The 21,596-nt window shown below is 38.9% G+C and overlaps 1 protein-coding gene across 1 annotated transcript in view; it reads left to right on the top strand.

Moving 5' to 3' along the window:
• The window catches only part of BEND6 (BEN domain containing 6), a 31,278-nt gene extending 12,019 nt beyond the window's left edge, over positions 1–19,259 (top strand). The window contains exons 3-5 of the mRNA XM_045866026.2: positions 8,003–8,223; positions 18,165–18,357; positions 19,132–19,259. Coding sequence (XP_045721982.1) covers positions 8,003–8,223; positions 18,165–18,357; positions 19,132–19,259 — 542 coding nt within the window. The remainder of the gene's footprint in view (positions 1–8,002; positions 8,224–18,164; positions 18,358–19,131) is intronic.
• Positions 19,260–21,596: the final 2,337 nt, after the last annotated feature.

Genomic DNA, 21,596 nt, shown 5'->3' on the forward strand with positions numbered 1-21,596 from the left:
GACAGTACTATGGAAAAAATAAGGACGGTAAAAGAGGATTGGGATTTGAAGGAGATCATAAAAACACGATCTTAAATACAATCCTAAGTAACATGATCATAGGAGACCTCCTTGTGAAGCTAAAGTTGGGAAGTAGGAAGATAACAGAAAGTTGAAATTTTATGTATAATCCAAATAAGAAAGGGTCTGAGGGAAGACTGCAAAATGGTTATTTATCTTTTGCTCAGTAGTGCTCTTAATAAGTCTTTGAACTAAGAATCAGGGCTCTTTTTCAGTTTATAAAGCCTACTAACTGAGGAAAAATGACAGAATATATATGCCATTTTAGACATTCAGAATGGCAAATGTGTGTCTGTTATACATGTATGTTTTAAGCATTTGAAACATGCCTTGTGGACCACAACTGACCAACACTGCAAGATATAAAAGGGAAAAGGGGGATATATCTATTTTATAGAAGCTATTAAGTTGTTATTTTTAGAGAATGAATATATACCTAGGAAAAAGAAAGCATCAACTAAAAACTCAACTCTTGTAACAAATGAGATTTCAGTAAAGAATCAAAAATCAGTTAAGGTTTGCCCAGGTTTCTTTAATTATGACATAAAGCTTAAGTGAAATATGTGTGACTCTCCCTTCTGTCTTGAAATCCTGCTAAAAATAAACTTAAAATGCATAAAAGCACAAGGTCAGGAAAACTAGAAAGAAGACTACAGCAGATAAAAGATGCCAATAAAATTTTAGAAGTGAAAAACAGATGGATGAGTAGTAACTGACTAACTCTGTAGGAATCTGAAAGCTCAGTGTCTGGGATGGGGATGAGGAGTGGATAGAGGTAGAGAAATTAAAAAGAAAGAAGCCAAATCACACCACAGAACTATAAATGGTTTAGGACTTGTACCTGTGAAAGGGATTATGATAGTGTTGGTAGTGTGAAACTAGAGTCATTGAAAGACCTACATAAAGACCTTTTGGGACCACAAAGTCACAAATTCTTCCTATGTAGCCTGCAGCTACCACCCTTCACCACAGTAGAAGATAGAGGTTTTCTCTCAGAAGAGGTTGGACCAAAGCATGAATTCAGGGACACCGGGGCAAGCTGAGGGATGGTGATTATTTAAGGAAATCCTCTAACATGGAACACAGATCAAAATGAACAAAGAGAAAAATAAGATCAAAGGAAACAGAGACAATTCAGGGAGCAGAAAAAATCTGCACAAAACAAGAACAGGATAGTTTAAGAGAGGAATATCCAAAGAACAAAGGGGAGAAACCTAGAAATTCAATAAAATGTCTGAAAGTTAACATTAAGAAAATCTCATAGATTTCAGAGTAAGAAGACTAAGAAAAGGAAAATAGAAAAGATTAAGAAAAATAATTAGTCCCAGAGGTTGAATGTCCAAAGACAAGAGGTCCTAAAAGATACAAGAGAGAAGAGGGAGAAGTTATTTAAAAAATTAATACTATAAATTTCTAGACCTAAAGGACACAAATTTTTACATTAAAAGATAACAGCAAAAGCAAAAAGACTTGTCCAAGTCATAACATTGTCAAATTTCAGAACAGCAGAAGTAAAGGGAAGATCCAAAAGATTTCAGAGAGAATAAGCATGCCCCCTGCTACGGATTGGGAATCAGAATGGCATTGGATTTTTCACCAGCAACACTGGAAATTCCAAGATAATTAAGTAATGCCTTCCAAATTCTGAAGGGAATGTAAATCTAGACTTCTATACCGAGTGAAATTATCAACCAAATGTGAGGATTGGTAATACTCTCATACAACGTCTCATTAATGTACTTCCTATGATTTCTTTTTCAAAGGTTAATGGAGGAGGGCGCCTGGGTGGCTCAGTCGTTAAGCGTCTGCCTTCGGCTCAGGTCATGATCCCAGGGTCCTGGGATCGAGTCCCACATCGGGCTCCCTGCTCGGCAAGAAGCCTGCTTCTCCCTCTCCCACTCCCCCTGCTTGTGTTCCTGCTCTCACTATCTCTCTCTGTCAAATAAATAAATAAAAATCTTAAAAAAAAAAAAAAAGTTTAATGGAGGAAAAACTCCTCCCAAATGAGAGAGTAAATCTAGAAAAATTAAAACATGACATCCAGAGAACAGGTGGTCCAATTCAGGAGAGAGATAAGGAGGAGTCATCGAATGATAGTGAAGGGAAGCTCCAGGATGAAAAGTATACAGTAGCCTAGAAGCAGCTAGCCCAGATTGTGGAGGAGTAGGGAGGGCTGCAGGGGAGACAGCTCCGAGAAAAATATGAAATTGACAGATGACATGATATATCCAAATATTCTGAAAAGAGATTTTACACCTCTGATAGAAAGTTTAGAGATGTATAGAAAGTTAGAGTGAAACAGTGTAAAAAATAATAATAATAAGGTAATTATTAACTCTAGGGGGGGAAAATCATGTTTTAAAGAAAAGGAATTGTGAATAATATTTACATCACTATAATAATGTAAGCATAATATTTATTTAACAATTGTGTTACCACTATTCTGGGATGATGAGAAGAGTGTGTGTATGTTTGCAAGTGAGTAGCAGGTATGTGTATTTCTGTGTGGCTGGGAGAGGAGTTGAAAGAGAACAATATTATCATATTACATAGTTGAAAATCATTAAGTAGGGGTGCCTAGCTTGCTCAGTCATAGAGCATGTGACTCCTGATCTCAGAGTGGTGAGTTCAAGCCCCACGTTGCATGTAGAGCATACTTAAAAAAAAAAAAGAAAAAAGAAAATCAGTAAATAATTATATGGATCTGAAAAATCAATAAACAGTTGTATATGCATATTATTATTTAAGACTATGAAAGTAAGTACCAGAAGAAACAGGTAAATGAATTGGAATTGGTGATCTCTAAGAGTGGTAATCAAGAGTGGTGAGTGATAGGGCAGAAAACTACTGTTATTCATTATAAGCCTTATTTTATTTCAAAACTGATAAATGAATATTATATAATAGGTGCCCCAAATCTAGCAGCTACCATTTTTTTAAATCAGTAATTTCCTTATAGATCAGAAATTTCCAGTTATTTTCTTAGAAAAAAAAAAACAGAATTTAGTCACATTAATTACAAACAACTATAAAATACCGACTGATAACCCTAACAAGAAATGTATGTGATCAATGATGAAAAATAAAAAACTCAGTGGAGAAACATGCCAATTCATCCCCAAATAACTAATACTTTGAGTGGAATTCCAATAAAAATACTAATGATAACCACAGCTGGTTATCATATATACATTTAAATGCATGAGTTTAGGAGTGCCTGGGTGGCTCACTTGTTAAACGTCTGCCTTCGGCTCAGGTCATGATCCCAGGGCTCTGGGATGGAGCCCCGCATCGGGCTCCCTGCTCAGCGGGAAGCCTGCTTCTCCCTCTCCCACTCCCCCTGCTTGTGTTTCCTCTTTCACTGTGTCTCTCTCTGTCAAATAAATAAAATCTTTAAAAAAATAAATAAAAATAAATGCATGAGTTCATAATTGTATTCAAAAAAGAAAAAACTTAATGGTCATCTGAAAACTGGCGAATACAGATTAAAAAACAAGTATTTAGGGCGCCTGGGTGGCTCAGTTGGTTGAGCGACTGCCTTCGGCTCAGGTCATGATCCTGGAGTCCCGGGATCCAGTCCCGCATCGGGCTCCCTGCTCGGAGGAGAGTCTGCCTCTCTCTCTGACCCTCCTCCCTCTCATGCTCTCTATCTCATTCTCTCTCTCAAATAAATAAATAAAATCTTTAAAAAAAAAAAAAAAACAAGTATTTATCCTGTCATTATTATAGGAAATAAACCTAAGTGTAACCAAATAGTTGATGGGAGGAAGTTTCCCTTTGTACAAGAATTCTAGCTAATAAACGAAGAAGAAAAGTATTAGAATATCACCATTTTGCAACTCCTCATGATGTAATGAATCTAAGTGGTGATCATCAGTAATGACTAATATCACAAGAAAAGCTAACCAGCATTCAATGCTACCTGATAGAATTTTAAAACACTACCTAAATCTAATCAAGACTTTAGATCTGATGACCAGTTTAGGGCAAATTTAGGGAACAGAATAATATGTTAAACAGTACGTTATGGATACAATCAGCAAAATCCCATTGTGGGAAACCCTGTAAAACAAATAACCCAGTTTCTTCAATTAATAAATTCCAAGGAAAAAACTAAGAGAGAAAAAACCTATAGTTTTTTTTTTCATTTATTTATTTGAGAGAGAATGAGAGAGAGAGAGCATGAGAGGGGGGAGGGTCAGAGGGAGAAGCAGACTCCCCGCCGAGCAGGGAGCCCGATGTGGGACTTGATCCCGGGACTCCAGGATCATGACCTGAGCCTAAGGCAGTTCCTTAACGAACTGAGCCACCCAGGCATCCCAAACCTATAGTTTTTAAAAGAGACAGCAACTAGTTTTTTGTTTTTGTTTTTAAGATTTTTTATTTATTTGACAGAGAGAGAGACAGCAAGAGAGGGAACACAAGCAGGGGGAGTGGGAGAGAGAGAAGCAGGCTTCCCGCTGAGCAGGGAGCCCGACGTGGGGGTCGATCCCAGGACCCTGGGATCATGACCTGAGCCGAAGGCAGACACCTAATGACTGAGCCACCCAGGCGCCCCGAGAAAAGCAACTACTTGTAACGTGTGGACCTTATTTGGATCCTGATTAAATAAAGTAAAAACAACAACAATGAGAAAATCAGAGAAATTTGGACATTTGCTAGGTTTTCTAATGATAATGAAGAATTACTGATAAGGCTTTCTGGCTGTCACAATATTGTTATGTTTATATTTTTAAAATTTCTTACCTTTAGAGATACATATAGAAATATTTACAGATAAAATGAGATGCTGCCTGTGATTTGCTTGAAGTATTCTTGTGGTTGGGGAGAAAACAGACAGGGGTATCAATGGAACAAGACTGGCTGTGAGTTGAAACTGGGGGATGGATAGATGGGAGCTTACAATTTTTGTTTGTGTTTAAAATTATCTGTTAGAGGTTAAAAAAAATATATCCAGGCAGAAAAAATCTCACTTATAAAAAGATATTTGAACTATACAAAATATATGACTGAGTATTTTACTGATCTGAGTGGTGAATGACTTTCTAAGCATAAAATAGATGAATAATAAGCTAAAGAAAAGACTGCTACTTTAAAATAAAAACTAAAAATGTGTGTATGCTTTCAAAATATTGTGAAATTAAAAGGTAAAAACTCGGGCACCTGGGTGGCTCAGTCTTTAAGCGTCTGCCTTCAGCTCGGGTCATGGTCCCAGGGTCCTGAGTTCGAGCCCCGCATCGGGCTCTCCGCTCAGCGGGAAGGCTGCTTCTCCCTCTCCCACTCCCCCTGCTTGTGTTCATTCTCTTGCTGTGTCTTTGTCAAATAAATAAATAAAATCTTTTAAAAAAAGAAAAAAACTCTAAGAAAAATACTTGCAACTTATGGCAAATAAAAGTTTTAAAATAATATGTAAGGGAGTAAATAATATTTAACACACTGTGCTTATAATACACTAGGCACACTTTACAAAAACTATCCAAGTTATTAAAAATAGAAAAAAATACTAGGGGCACCTGGCTGGCAGTTGGTAGAGCACGCAACCCTTGATCTCGGGGTCATGAGTCCAAGCCCCACGCTGGGTATAGAGATTACTTTAAAAAATAAACTGTTAATATTCTGTGGTCTAACAGATAATTCATAGAAGCTCGAAGAGTCAATAAGTAAGTATATATTTAACTTCACAAGAATAAAATAATTGCAATTTAAATTTTACTGAGATGTCAGCCTATCAAAGTAGTGAAGATTATTGTTAATGACTAACACCTGTTGATAGTGTAGAGAAAAGGCTGACTTCTTACATTGCTGGTGGCCATGTAAGTTGGAAGAATCTTTCTGGAGAGCAATTCAGCAGTATTAGCTGAGGTCAGAAAACATTTATACCTTTGACCCTGTTGTTATGCTTTCAGGAATTTGGAGCAGTGTGATCAGAGATACATACGAAGATGTATGTGCTAGACGGTTCATACGAGTTTTGTCTGTAATAAAGAAAAATTGGAAGCGGGGTGCCTGGGTGGCGCAGTAAGTTAAACGACCCACTCTTGGTTTCGGCTCAGGTTATGATCTCAGGATCTATGGATGGAGCCCTAAGTCATCTCTGTGCTCAGCATGGAGTTTGCTTAAAATTCTCTCTCTTCTCCCTCTGCCCCTCAATGCTCTGCTCTCTCTCCCTCTCTCTCAAACAAATAAATAAAAAAGAAAAATCGGAAGCAACCTAAATTTGAAAAAAAGAGAACATTTAAATAAATTATAAAACATCAATACCTTAGAATATTAGGGAACCATTAAAGTCATGTTTTCAACTGGAAAATAACCCATCAACAGGTGAATGAAACTTTAATTGTGGAGTATCCATATAATGAAATATTAGTCAGCAACAAAAAAGAATGAATAACAGATACATATGACAACATGAATGAATCTGAAAGCATTATCCACAGCAAAAAAAAAGTCAGACCAAAAAAACCCAGAATATACCATTTGAACCCATTTATATGTAATTCTAGAACAAGCAAAACTTTTCTCTGGCTAAAGAAGTCAAATCAGTGGTTGCCTCTAAAGTGAGTCCAGGGATTGACTTGGAAGGGGCATGAGGCAACTTTCTGGGAGGATGGAGATGTTCTGTATCTTGTTGGCTGTGCATTAACTGGGTATATCATTTTGTCAAACTCAACTCCCTTTAGCTACTGATTTTCAGCTTTCACATCAAATATTAGTCCAAAGATTATAGCTTAGTAATATGCTTAAGAAAAACGTTTCAGCTTGTTACTTCTCCAGCAGCCAGTACCCTTAACCATACAGTGAGGAGTTGAATCAGAGAGGGTTCAAAGTGTCTTCAAACTCCAGCAAAATGTTATTTGTCCTTAGGAAACAAACTAGATATAACTGTAAATAGAGAAGACCATTTTATACGGAGGCATGAACCTTTGAATGTGTAAGTTTCCATTAAAAAAAGGAACAAAGCGGGCACCTGGGTGGCTCAGTCAGTTAAGCATCTGTCTTTGACTCAGGTCCTGGGAATCCCTGCTCAGCAGGGAGTCTGCTTCTCCCTCTCCCTCTGCCCCTCTCCCTCCTTCATGCTCTCTCTCTCTGTGTGTCAAATAAATAAATAAGATCTTAAATAAAAAGAAGAGGAACAAAGAGAACATTCAGCTGATTACCAAAATTCATCCTTAACATGTGAAAACATAGTTTTGAATCGTGGCAATGAATTTTTATTAATTTATGAAATTTGACTCCATGGAAAACCACACACAAAGGTCACTGAAAATTTACTTTAATAAATTTAAATGGAAATGGTTTGTTTTTTTTGTTTTTGTTTTTGTTTTTTTTTAAAGATTTTATTTACTTGAGAGAGAGAGAATGAAAGAGAACACATGAGAGGGGATAGGGTCAGAGGACGAAGCAGACTCCCCGCCGAGCAGGGAGCCCGATGTGGGACTCGATCCCGGGACTCCAGGATCATGACCTGAGCCGAAGGCAGTCGCTTAACCAACTGAGCCACCCAGGCGCCCGGAAATGGTTTGTTTTAATGGTCATTTAAACTGGCCTGATATGAGCATCTGGAAGGTGATTGATGATAAAATCAACAATGTCTCCTAATGAGATTAAAAACCTTCAAATAATACTATTAGCAATTAGAAAAAAGAATCAACTCTCTATACCATTCATTTTAGTTATGAAGTAATACATATACATTTAAATGCAACAACCAAATGCTTTTTAATTGATTTATTATTAAGCCATTATTAAATTAAATAATAAAAAGTAAATATATCCCAACCACTCTTCTCACCATGTTTATTTTCCAAAAGTAGTAAATGTTAATAATTTGCTCCACTCTTTACATGCAATATGGTATGTATATATACACAATAAAAAATGGGAATACATGCCCCTGTTATTAAAAATATTTGTAAAGTGTTACTTTTTCTTGCCATTTTAGTGTTACCACAAGCAGTCACCCAGTTTGAAGAATTGGTTGGTATGGCAGAGGCCCTGCTTAAGGGTGGAGGAACCATGTCCACATCTGCATCCACCCTCTGGAGAGCAACAAACAACTCCTCACCAGATTCTTTTGCCTCTACGTGCAGTAATTCTAACTCTAATTCCAGTTCACCGATTTCCTTGAAAGCTGAAGAAGAGCATCATACTGATGAGAAACAGGTCAGTTGGAATGCCTGCCCTATCTTTCTCTGGGATACAGTAAATACAAAAATTATAATAAGACTACAAAATGATGGGGCACCTGGCTGGCACAGTTGGTGGAGCATGCGACTTTGATCTAAGGGTTGTGAGTTCAAGCCCCACATTGGGTGTAGAGATTACTTAAAAATAAAATTTTTTTTAAAAAGACTACAAAATGATCCTTGTTTTATCAGGTAACTTTAGGTAAATTTTGGTCATAACCATAACATTGCAATTACATAAAACAATTTTTTAACAATAAATAAAAAAAATGTTTGTTTCACAACTATCCAGTTGAGAAAACTAAAGTCAGGGCGCCTGGGTGGCTCAGTCGTTAAGCGTCTGCCTTCGGCTCAGGTCATGATCCTGGCGTCCGGGGATCGAGTCCCGCATCGGGCTCCCTGCTTGGCAGGAGGCCTGCCTCTCCCTCTCCCACTCCCCCTGCTTGTGTTCCTGCTCTAGCTATCTCTCTCTCTGTCAAATAAATAAATAAAATCTTAAAAAAAAAAAAAAGAAAACTAAAGTCAAATTGTGGTCAATGATGAAATTATTAAACTAGAAAATTCTTAAATCAGTGATGAATAACTATGCATTGAGGGTTACAAAATTATATCATTGAGTGAAAGTAAATTTAAGCTTCTGCATACTGGAAGAATATAATCTTTTCTTACTTCCCCAATTTCTCTTCAAGAAACAGAAGCTGAAAAGACAAGAGTTTCATTAGAATTGGGTATCAGCTTTGGAAAATATGCCTTCCAGAGCAATAATTAAGTACTAACAATCTAACATTTAGAACATTTGAATCTTGGTATATCAGTTTCTTTTTGCTATGTCACAGATGCCACAAATTTAGTGATTTGTAATAACACAAATGTATTATCTCGGAGTTCTGTAGGTCAGAAGTGTGGTAAAATCAAGGAGTCAGCAGGTGCATTCCTTTCTGGAGGCTCTATGGAAAAATCTGTTTCCTGCTTCTTTAGGTTATTGTAGAATTCAGTTTCTTGTGGTTGTAGAACTGAGTTCATTTTCTTGCTGACTGTAGAGGCAACCCACGTCTAGAGGCAACTTCTGGAGGCAGCCACATTCTTTGATTTATGGCCCATTCCACCACCTTCAAAGCCAGCCATGGAGGCAAAACCCCTCTCACTCTTCCAATCTGTCCTCCTTCTTCTGCCTCTTTTTTCTGGCCCACTCTTCTGCCTCCCTTTTCTGCATTTAGGGGTTCCTATGATAAAATTGGGCCCACCTGAATAATCCAGGATAATCTCCCCATCTCAAGGTACTTAACTTTGATCACATCCCTATAAGGTCACATATTCACAGGTTCCGGGGATATGGATATCTTCAGTGGGCCATTATTCTGCCTACCACACTTAGTAGAAGATGTTGAGGATGGGACTCATCCTTAAACCATCCAATCCAGATCACATGACAAGAGCTTGTATATACTCTGGAACAAATACCTCATAAATATTAGGAATTATATCAAAAATAACATTTAACTCTAACCCCTGAAATGTAAAATATGTATTAAAAGTAAAATACATCCCCTTAAAGAATGTTCATTTTGTTTTGGTTTTTTTTGTTGTTGTTGTTATTGTTTTTAAAGATTTTATTTATTTATTCGACAGAGAGAGAGAGACAGCTAGAGAGGGAACACAAGCAGGGGGAGTGGGAGAGGGAGAAGCAGGCTCCCTGCCGAGCAGAGAGCCTGATGTGGGGCTTGATCCCAGGACCCTGGGATCATGACCTGAGCCGAAGGCAGCCGATTAATGCCTGAGCCACCCAGGCGCCCCAAGAATGTTGATTTTGTTTTCTGTTGTGTCTTAACTCAATTGGTAAAATATTTCTCCAGATACTACTTTCCTTTTCTTTTTCTTTTTTTTTTAATTAACATTTTTTTTTTAAGATTTTATTTATTTATTCATTAGAGACAGCGAGAGAGAGAGGCAGAGGGAGAAACAGGCTCCCAAGGAGCAGGGAGCCCGATGCGGGACTCGATCCTAGGACCCCGAGATCATGACCTGAGCCGAAGGCAGACGCTCAACGACTGAGCCACCCAGGCGCCCCTCCTTTTCTTTTTCCAGTTTCAATTATTATTTTGTATTTTTTTAGTTCAAGATTGAAAAATGGCAGATTGCCCGTTGTTGTTGTTGTTGTTTTAAAGATTTTATTTATTTATTTGACAGTGAGAGACACAGCAAGAGAGGGAACACAAGCAGGGGGAGTGGGAGAGGGAAAAGCAGGCTCCCCACAGAGCAAGGAGCCCGATGCGGGGCTCGATCCCAGGACCCTGGGAACATGACCTGAGCTGAAGGCAGATGCTTAACAACTGAGCCACCCAGGTGCCCTGGCAATGTTGATTTTGTTTTCTATTGTGTCTTAACTCAATTGGTAAAATATTTCTCCAGATACTACTTTCCTTTTCTTTTTCCAGTTTCAATTATTTTTTTTTAATTTATTTTTTATTCTTATGTTAATCCCCATACATTACATCATTAGTTTTAGATGAAGTGTTCCATGATTCATTGTTTGTGCACAACACCCAGTGCTCCATGCAGAATGTGCCCTCCTCAATACCCACCACCAGGCTAAACCCATCCTCCCACCCCCCTCCCCTCTAGAACCCTGTTTGTTTTTCAGAGTCCATCGCCTCTCATGGTTCGTCTACCCCTCCGATTTCCCCCGCTTCATTCTTCCCCTCCCGCTACCTTCTTCTTCTTCTTTTTTTTCTTAACATATATTGCATTATTTGTTTCAGAGGTACAGATCTGAGATTCAACAGTCTTGCACAATTCACAGCACTTACCAGAGCACATACCCTCCCCAGTGTCTATCACCCAGTCACCCCATCCCTCCCACCCCACCCCCCACTCCAACAACCCTCAGTTTGATTCCTGCGATTAAGAATTCCTCATATCAGTGAGATCATATGATACATGTCTTTCTCTTTTTGACTTATTTCACTCAACATAATACCCTCCAGTTCCATCCACGTCGTTGCAAATGGCAAGATCTCATTCTTTTGATGGCTGCATAATATTCCATTGTATATATATACCACATCTTCTTTATCCAGTCATCTGTCGAAGCACATCTTGGCTCTTTCCACAGTTTGGCTATTGTGGACATTGCTGCTATAAACATTGGGGTGCACGTACCCCTTCGGATCCCTACTTTTGTATCTTTGGGGTAAATACCCAGTAGTGCAATTGCTGGATCATATGGTAGCTCTATTTTCAACTTTTTGAGGAACCTCCATACAGTTTTCCAGAGTGGCTGCACCAGCTTGCATTCCCACCAACAGTGTAGGAGGGTTCCCCTTTCTCCGCATCCCCGCCAACATCTGTCGTTTCCTGACTTGTTAATTTTAGCCATTCTGACTGGTATGAGGTGGTATCTCATTGAGGTTTTGATTTGGATTTCCCTGATGCTGAGCGATATTGAGCACTTTTTCATGTGTCTGTTGGCCATTTGGATGTCTTCTTTGGAAAAATGTCTGTTCATGTCTTCTGCCCATTTCTTGATTGGATTCTTTGTTCTTTGGGTGTTGAGTTTGATGAGTTCTTTATAGATTTTGGATACTAGCCCTTTATCTGATATGTCATTTGCAAATATCTTCTCCCATTCTGTCGGTTGTCTTTTGGTTTTGTTGACTGTTTCCTTTGCTTTGCAAAAGCTTTTTATCTTGATGAAGTCCCAATAGTTCATTTTTGCCCTTGCTTCCCTTGCCTTTGGCGATGTTTCTAGGAAGAAGTTGCTGCGGCTGAGGTCAAAGAGGTTGCTGCCTGTGTTCTCCTTTAGGATTTTGATGGACTCCTGTCTCACATTGAGGTCTTTCAACCATTTGGAGTCTATTTTTGTGTGTGGTGTAAGGAAATGGTCCAGTTTCATTCTTCTGCATGTGGCTATCCAATTTTCCCAACACCATTTGTTGAAGAGACTGTCTTTGTTCCATTGGATATTCTTTCCTGCTTTGTCGAAGATTAGTTGACCATAGAGTTGAGGGTCCATTTCTGGGCTCTCTATTCTGTTCCATTGATCTATGTGTCTGTTTTTGTGCCAGTACCATGCCGTCTTGATGATGACAGCTTTGTAATAGAGCTTGAATTCCGGAATTGTGATGCCGCCGGCTTTGCTTTTCTTTTTCAATATTCCTCTGGCTATGCGGGGTCTTTTCTGGTTCCATACAAATTTTAGGATTATTTGTTCCATTTCTTTGAAAAAAGTGGATGGTATTTTGATGGGTATTGCATTGAATGTGTAGATTGCTCTAGGTAGCATTGACATCTTCACAATATTTGTTCTTCCAATCCATGAGCATGGAATGTTTTTCCATTTCTTTGTGTCTTCCTCAATTTCTTTCATGAGTATTTTATAGTTTTCTGAGTATAGATCCTTTGTCTCTTTGGTTAGATTTAGTCCTAGGTATCTTATGGTTTTGGGTGCAATTGTAAATGGAATCGACTCCTTAATTTCTCTTTCTTCTGTCTTGTTGTTGGTGTATAGGAATGCCACTGACTTCTGTGCATTGATTTTATATCCTGCCACTTGACTGAATTCCTGTATGAGTTCTAGCAGTTTTGGGGTGGAGTCTTTTGGGTTTTCCACATAAAGTATCATATCATCTGCAAAGAGTGAGAGTTTGACTTCTTTGCCAATTTGGATGCCTTTGATTTCTTTTTGTTGTCTGATTGCTGTGGCTAGGACTTCCAATACTATGTTGAATAGCAGTGGTGATAGTGGACATCCCTGCCGCGTTCCTGACCTTAGGGGGAAAGCTTTCAGTTTTTCCCCATTGAGAATAATATTTGCTGTAGGTTTTTCATAGATGGCTTTTATGATATTGAGGTATGTACCCTCGATCCCTATACTCTGAAGAGTTTTGATCAAGAAAGGATGCTGTACTTTGTCAAAAGCTTTTTCTGCATCTATTGAGAGGATCATATGATTCTTGTTCTTTCTTTTGTTAATGTATTGTATCACATTGATTGATTTGCGGATGTTGAACCCACCTTGCAGCCCAGGGATAAATCCCACTTGGTCATGGTGAATAATCCTTTTAATATACTGTTGGATCCTATTGGCTAGTATTTTGGTGAGAATTTTTGCATCCATGTTCATCAGGGATATTGGTCTGTAGTTCTCCTTTTGGATGGGGTCTTTCTCTGGTTTTGGGATGAAGGTAATGCTGGCCTCATAAAATGAGTTTGGAAGTTTTCCTTCCGTTTCTATTTTTTGGAACAGTTTCAGAAGAATAGGTATTAATTCTTCTTGAAATGTTTGGTAGAATTCCCCTGGGAAGCCATCTGGCCCTGGGCTTTTGTTTTTTGGGAGATTTTTGATGACTGCTTCAATTTCCTTAGTGGTTACAGGTCTGTTCAGGTTTTCTATTTCATCCTGGTTCAGTTTTGGTAGTTGATACATCTCTAGGAATGCATCCATTTCTTCCAGGTTATCTAATTTGCTGGCATAGAGTTGCTCATAATATGTTCTTATAATTGTTTGTATTTCTTTGGTGTTGGTTGTGATCTCTCCTCTTTCATTCATGATTTTGTTGATTTGGGTCATTTCTCTTCTCTTTTTTAAAAATCTGGCCAGGGGTTTATCAATCTTGTTAATTCTTTCAAAGAACCAGCTCCTAGTTTCGTTGATCTGTTCTACTGTTCTTTTAGTTTCTATTTCATTGATTTCTGCTCTGATCTTTATGATTTCTCTTCTCCTGCTGGGTTTAGGCTTTATTTGCTGTTCTTTCTCCAGCTCCTTTAGGTGTAGGGTTAGGTTGTGTACTTGAGACCTTTCTTGTTTCTTGAGAAAGGCTTGTATTGCTATATACTTTCCTCTTAGGACTGCCTTTGCTGCATCCCAAAGATTTTGAACAGTTGTGTTTTCATTTTCATTGGTTTCCATGTATTTTTTTAATTCTTCTTTAATTTCCTGGTTGACCCATTCATTCTTCAGTAGGATGCTCCTTAGCCTCCATGTATTTGAGTTCTTTCTGACTTTCCTCTTGTGGTTGAGTTCTAGTTTCAAAGCATTGTGGTCTGAAAATAGGCAGGGAATGATCCCAATCTTTTGGTACTGGTTGAGACCTGATTTATGACCTAGGATGTGATCTGTTCTGGAGAATGTTCCATGGGCACTAGAGAAGAATGTGTATTCCATTGCTTTGGGATGGAATGTTCTGAATATGTCTGTGAAGTCCATTTGGTCCAGTGTGTCATTTAAAGTCTTTATTTCCTTGTTGATCTTTTGCTTAGACGATCTGTCCATTTCAGTGAGGGGGATGTTAAAGTCCCCCACTATTATTGTATTGTTGTCAATGTGTTTCTTTGCTTTTGTTATTAATTGCCTTATATAATTGGCTGCTCCCATGTTAGGGGCATAGATATTTACAATTGTTAGATCTTCTTGTTGGATAGATCCTTTAAGTAGGATATAGTGTCCTTCCTCATCTCTTATTACAGTCTTTGGTTTAAAATCTAATTTGTCTGATAGAAGGATTGCCACCCCAGCTTTCTTTTGGTGTCCATTAGCATGGTAAATGGTTTTCCACCCCCTCACTTTCAATCTGGGGGTGTCTTTGGTTCTAAAATGAGTCTCTTGCAGACAGCATATCGATGGATCTTGTTTTTTAATCCAGTCTGTTAGCCTGTGTCTTTTGATTGGGGCGTTTAGCCCATTTACATTCAGGGTAACTATTGAAAGATAGGAATTTAGTGCCATTGTATTGCCTGTAAGGTGACTGTTACCATATATTGTCTGTGTTCCTTTCTGGTCTATGTTGCTTTTAGGGTCTCTCTTTGCTTAGAGGACCCCTTTCAAGATTTCCTGTAGGGCTGGTTTTGTGTTTGCAAATTCCTTTAGTTTTTGTTTGTCCTGGAAGCTTTTTATCTCTCCTTCAATTTTCAATGACAGCCTAGCTGGATAGAGTATTTTTGGCTGCATATTTTTCTCATTTAGTGCTCTGAATATATCCTGCCAGTCCTTTCTGGCCTGCCAGGTCTCTGTGGATAGGTCTGTTGCCAATCTAATGTTTCTACCATTGTAGGTTACATATCTCTTCTCCCGAGCTGCTTTCAGGATTTTCTCTTTGTCTATGAGACTTGTAAGTTTTACTATTAGATGTCAGGGTGTTGACCTATTTTTATTGATTTTGAGAGGGGTTCTCTGTGCTTCCTGGATTTTCATGCCTGTTTCCTTCCCCAAATTAGGGAATTTCTCTGCTATAATTTGCTCCATTATACCTTCTGCCCCCCTCTCTCTTTCTTCTTCTTCTGGGATCCCAATTATTCTAATGTTGTTTCATCTTATGGTATCGCTTATCTCTCGAATTCTGCCCTCGTGATCCAGTAGTTGTTTATCTCTCTTTTTCTGAGCTTCTTTATTTTCCATCATTTCATCTTCTATATTACTGATTCTCTCTTCTGCCTCATTTATTCTAGCAGTTAGCGCCCCCATTTTTTATTGCACCTCATTAATAGCCTTTTTGATTTCTACTTGGTTGGATTTTAGCTCTTTTACTTCTCCAGAAAGGGTTTCTCTAATAACTTCCATATTTTTTTCAAGCCCAGCTAGTATCTTTAAAGTGATGATTCTGAACTCTAGATCTGACATCGTACTAATGTCCGTATTGAGTAGGTACCTGGCAGTTGGTACTAGCTCTTGTTCTTTTTGTTGAGGTGATTTTTTCCGTCTTGTCATTTTGTACAGAGGAGAATAGATGAATGAGAGAACAAAATGCTAGCAGAGTAACCACGTCCCCAGAAAATATACTCTAAACAAATCAGAAAAGACCTGAAGCAGTGGGATAAGAAAGGGAAAGAGCGAAAAAAGAAAAAGAAAAAAAAAAAGATAAAGATAAAAACAAAAACAAACGAAACAACAACAAAAGGAAAACCAGAATGTGATCAAATATGATCTATATGGTATATAGATCAGTGCCACACACTAGATTTGGGGTGTATTTTGGTCTTTTAGAAGAAAGTGCCTTCCAAAATTTTAAAGAAAGAAAAACTTATATATGTACAAAAATAAGGGTTGATTGATATGATGAAGGGATGGAATATGACTGTAAAAATGGAAATTATAAAAAATGTTATAAAAGGAATTGATAAGAAGTTGTTTGAAAAAAGAAAGAAGAGGATTTAAAAAGAGAAAAAAAAAGGGAGAGGATGTGATCAGGCAGGGGAATAGAAAGCACCATATACTAGAGATTTAGGGTATATTTTAATCTGTTAGAAGAAACTATCTCAAAATTTTAAAGAGAGAACAACTTATATATATAAGCCAAAAATATGGGTAACTACTATGAAGGGATAGAATATGACTCTAAAAATGAAAAATAAAAATGTTTTTTTTTTTTTTAAAAAGGGATTGATAAGATGTTGGTTGAAAAAGGGAAAAAGAAAAATTCAAAAAGAAATAATAAGACAAAAAGACAGTTAAAAAAAAATTAACTTTAAAAGACTAAAGAATCATGGTAAAAAAGCCATGAATTCTATGTGCAGTAGTCCCCTAGCGCTGGAGTTCTGCCGTTCTCATTGATCGGTAACCTTGGTCTTGGCTGGCTGTTCTCGCTGATCTTCTGGGGAGGGGCCTGTGGCCGTGGTTTCCAAATGTCTCTGCCGGAGGCGGAGTTGCCCCGCCCTTGCCCCCTCCCGGCTAAGTAATCTGCTCGGGTTTGTTCTCCAGGGCTTTTGTTCCCTGCGAGCTTTCCGTACAGCTTTGGAGGCAGAGAGTGAAAATGGCGGCCTCCCAATCTCCGCCCCGGAGGAGCCGAGAACTCGGGGCCCCGCTCCTCAGTGAGCCCCCAGAGAAAAGCCATCAGTCACTCCTGTCTCCCCGGTCTCCGGCCGCACTCTGTGCTCACCCGGCCTGCGACCGCGCGCTTCTATCTCTCACACCCGACCCCGGGTGGAGTCTCCAAACCCAGCAGATCCCCGCAGTGCGCTCCCGCGCGGCTCCTCCGGGGGAGGAAGGTGAGTCTCCCCGGATCTGCCGCTTGTTGGGTCCCTGCTGCAGGAGCAGGGGCCCGACTGTGCCGCGGATCACGGTTTATGGCCACCCCGAGCTGAGAGCCCGCGCCTGGGCTCTGCCTCTGCAGCCGGCTTCCCTGCTCCGATACCTGGGAGCTCTGCCACACTCAGGCACCCCCGGTCTTTCTGTGACCCCGAGGGTCCTGAGACCACACTGTCCCGGAGGCTTCCACCCCCCGCTTAGCCACCAGAGTGACGTCCCTCGGCGGAGCAGACTTTTAAAAGTTCCGATTTTGTGCTCCGGGGCTCTATCACTTGCCAGAAGCGGCCGACGGAGGCCCCTCTCCCGCCGTCTATCCTCCCGAATATCGCCTCGGATTCACTTCTCCTGACGTCCTACCTTCCAGAAAGTGGTCGCTTTTCTGTTCAGAGTTGTTGCTCTTCTTTTCTTCGATCTCCTGTTGAGTTTGTAGGTGTTCAGAACGGTTTGATCCCTATCCAGCTGAATTCCTGAGAGGAGACGAAATCCAGGTCTCCTACTCCTCCGCCATCTTGCTCCGCCCCCTCCCAGTTTCAATTATTATTTTGTATTTTTTTAGTTCAAGATTGAAAAATGTCAGATTGCCTGTTGTTTTTTTTTTTTTGAAAGATTTTATTTATTTATTTGACAGCGAGAGACACAGCAAGAGAGGGAACACGAGCAGGGGGAGTGGAAGAGGGAGAAGCAGGCTCCCCGCAGAGCAAGGAGCCCCATGTGGGGCTCGATCCCAGGACCCTGGGAACATGACCTGAGCCCAAGGCAGATGCTTAACAACTAAGCCACCCAGGTGCCCCAAGAATGTTGATTTTGTTTTCTGTTGTGTCTTAACTCAATTGGTAAAATATTTCTCCAGATACTACTTTTCTTTTTCCAGTTTCAATTATTATTTTGTATTTTTTTAGTTCAAGATTGAAAAATGGCAGATTGCCCGTTGTAACAAGAGCAAGCCTCAGAAGTTTATTAATGATTTAATGCAAGTACTCTACACAAATGAGTACATGGCCACACACAGCCTGACGGGGGCGAAGTCCTCTACTTCGAGGGACAAAGCCGTAAAACCAGCTATGAATCAGAATGAAGTTCAAGAAATCATAGGTATAATATGATTGTATTACATTGTCACATGAATTTGAAATTATTTTACCATTCAAGGTTAAGTTATTCTTTCATGGTCTTTTTGTTGTTTATTTTTCTGTAAAAGAAAAATCTCAAGAGAGCCTAAACCTCTTATTAAATATGGTAAATTTTATAGAAAAAAATTACATTAAAGCCGTTACTAAAATAAAACTAAATTTTATTTCACTGAAATGTTGGAATTCATAAAATTCATAACTTCAGAAAAGTGCATTTCAAAATCCTTTCAAACAAAATTTTAGTAACAGTTTATATCTTATTTTCTCTTTCTTATCTTGGTTCTAGATCCCTTATCTTTTAATCTAGAAAAATAGGGGCTAATTTCCTACTTATGGAGTTTTTTAAATTTTTATTTTATTTTATTTAAATTCAATTAATTAACATATTATTAGTTTCAGAGGTAGAGTTCAGTGATTCATCATTTGTGTGTAACATGCAGTTCTCATTACATCACATGCCCTCCTTAATCCTACTTACGGTGTTTAGGTTAACGAATCTCCTCAACTATAATAATCTAGATATCAAATAATTTTTTGCAAACATCAAAAAATTTAGGGAATCACTGAATCTGAGCTCTCTGTATTTTAATATGCCATTTCTCATGGATGTTAGGGTTCCTTTTGCAAAATGGAGACAAAATTACATTGTGGATTGCTTAATGTTTTATCTCAGTTCATACCTTAAGATGCAAAGACCTCAAAAAGGGTTTTTGTGTGTTACTGTTGTTTTTTACAGGAGTCACAAAACAGTTATTTCCCAACACAGATGATGTTTCAATTAGGAGAATGATAGGGCAAAAGCTAAACAACTGTACCAAGAAGCCAAATTTAAGCAAAAATCTGAACTCTCAGGACATTAAGTAGATCCTTTCGGTAAGTCCTCTCAATCCTCACAATCCTTTCTGTGTGGCAAGAGGATGTAATACTTTTATCTGTGGAATAGCATTTTGTGAACATTCTATTAGAAAATGCCAGTGGCCCAAGAAATGCTAATAGGTATTCGTGGGGGTGGAGGTGAGGATGGGGAAGAGGATTTAAATTTGGGAATGCTAAGTTCAAATAGATTTTCCTTTTCCAGAACTTCTCAGAGTATTTTATATTCTTTAATATGCCCAAGTGCACCGAAATCTCTGAGAAGGTTATAGAGTATGTAATGTTTTTCGAATGTGTTTTACTGAGGAACTTTTTTTTTTCTTCACAGAATGTATGTTAACTTCTGGGTGGGAGTAGAAAGGAGCCAAAGCAGGGACACTTGATAATTTAGGAAGAGTTTCTCTAGAACAGGGGAGATACAGATCCTAGGGAAATCTCTGAGGTACATCAATGGGACTGAACTTACAATTCTAAACAGTCATTTGTTTTTGGCACCAACCGCTGGCTGGAAATACCAACCACTGGCGGGGTCCCCTCCGCCATTCTCCCTCCTGCTTCTCACTGTCTTTAAATCTTTAAATCAGTTGTTATAGTTTGAAATGGTTTTAAAAGGATTTTTATCCAAGATGTTTCTATTATACAAAGAAAAATAATTGCTTCTAGTGAGTTTTGAAGGAAATACACTTTATAGTCAGGCCCTGCCCTTTAAGTGGAATTTTATGCTTGCTTTAGCAACCCAATGTGCTGGCTGGTTCACTTGTGCTCATGCTTCCTCTCCATTATTTTGATGGAAAATATGTGAAAAAATGTATTATTGTGTTTTTAATATTTTTTGATTAATAGAGGTATATGGTAAATACATGAGGACAGGTTTTTCTTCCATTTTATTTACTTTTATCTTTGACTTTCAATTTACTTGTTCTCTGCCTAACTCCAGCCACCTTTGAGACCATCTTATTTGTCTTTATGTTCTGACAGTGCTTTAAATAGGATTGGAGCTGTGGGTAATGCAGTAGTTCCCTCCACCCACCCTCTACCCATTGCTGACTACCACCCCCAGCACCCTTGAGGGTGGCTTACAATTTTGCTATATAACTAAGCCTAGCTCTGATGAGGGTCAACAATAGTAAAACAAACAAAAAAACCGTTTATAGCAACTGCAGGGTGGGGGGTCTTTCCCTTGGCTCATCCATACTGGTAGACCAACTTCCATATTTATAAAAGATATGATATTTGTGTCCTTTTTCTCCCCAAGTGATTAAAAAGTTCAGTAGATTGTGAATCTCACAACTTCCCAGTTAGGAGACAATTGCTTAAATGAGCCGTTGGAACTGCTCATTTTGACACGAAGCTGCCCAGTCATCCAGATGTATAACAGCCAAGTTCCCTTGCTAAATGCCATGTAACCAGAGCTCCAAGGGTCTGCTATATAGGGCTACCCTTTGGAGCACTTTATTGTATTTCAGAGCTCTCAAAGTATTTTAATATCCCAACTTCTGCCTTTTTAATACCTCAGAATGCCAAGGGTAAGCACAAAACTCATCCCTATTAGTCAGTAGAACGTTGAAGACATAAAAGTTAAGAGTTTTATATCGGTTTTGCTTATACTTGCAACCCAGTAGTAGTGTTATTAATCACCTGACTATGGCATTAATTCAAATGGAAAAAAGGAACAAATCTTTTGCTAAGAACACAATATATTCTGGTGCTTTCTGGGCCTGAGTCTTGCTTTGTTGACAAGTTGTTTTGAATAGAAATGTGCATAGAATCAGAAGTGGAGATTAACACTAGAATGGAAAATTTTTCTTAATTGGCAAGTATCTTTCATTTGAAGTATAGCTAAATCCAAATTATTTCAAAAGGACTGAGAAAATATGCTGGGAAAGACAGGGTCACATCCAACCTAATGTAGCCACGCTTAATGAATTAGTCAGATATAGCACCATCTAGTGGAATGCTGCTGTGTTTTTCTCTTTTTGGTCATCTAACAGAAGCCTGAAGATGACTACACATACTTGGGCAAATCATACTCCCTCCTTGCTCCACCCCAGAAAGCATTCTTTGGAAAAATAACTTTCTCTGCATGACAATTAGCAAGGTATTATGCACTGCAAAATCATGTAGACTTTGACAAATTCCCATGCATGCATGCACGAAGCCTAGCAACCCCCACCTTGTGGACCCTGTGGTAGACTGCGCCCTCCACCCAGTGCTGAGCGCAAGGTTGCCGCTGGTGGCTTGGATTTGAAACAACAATCATTTTCCGGCTAAGCTTCGTTTCTGAGAGGATAAGCGCTAAATTCCATCCTCCCCCCTCCTCTTGTATCG

Source organism: Mirounga angustirostris, unplaced genomic scaffold (assembly GCF_029215605.1).
Source record: "Mirounga angustirostris isolate CCGP_5_RB_7025 unplaced genomic scaffold, mMirAng1.0.hap1 SCAF_8, whole genome shotgun sequence".
Taxonomy (NCBI): Eukaryota; Metazoa; Chordata; class Mammalia; order Carnivora; family Phocidae; genus Mirounga; species Mirounga angustirostris.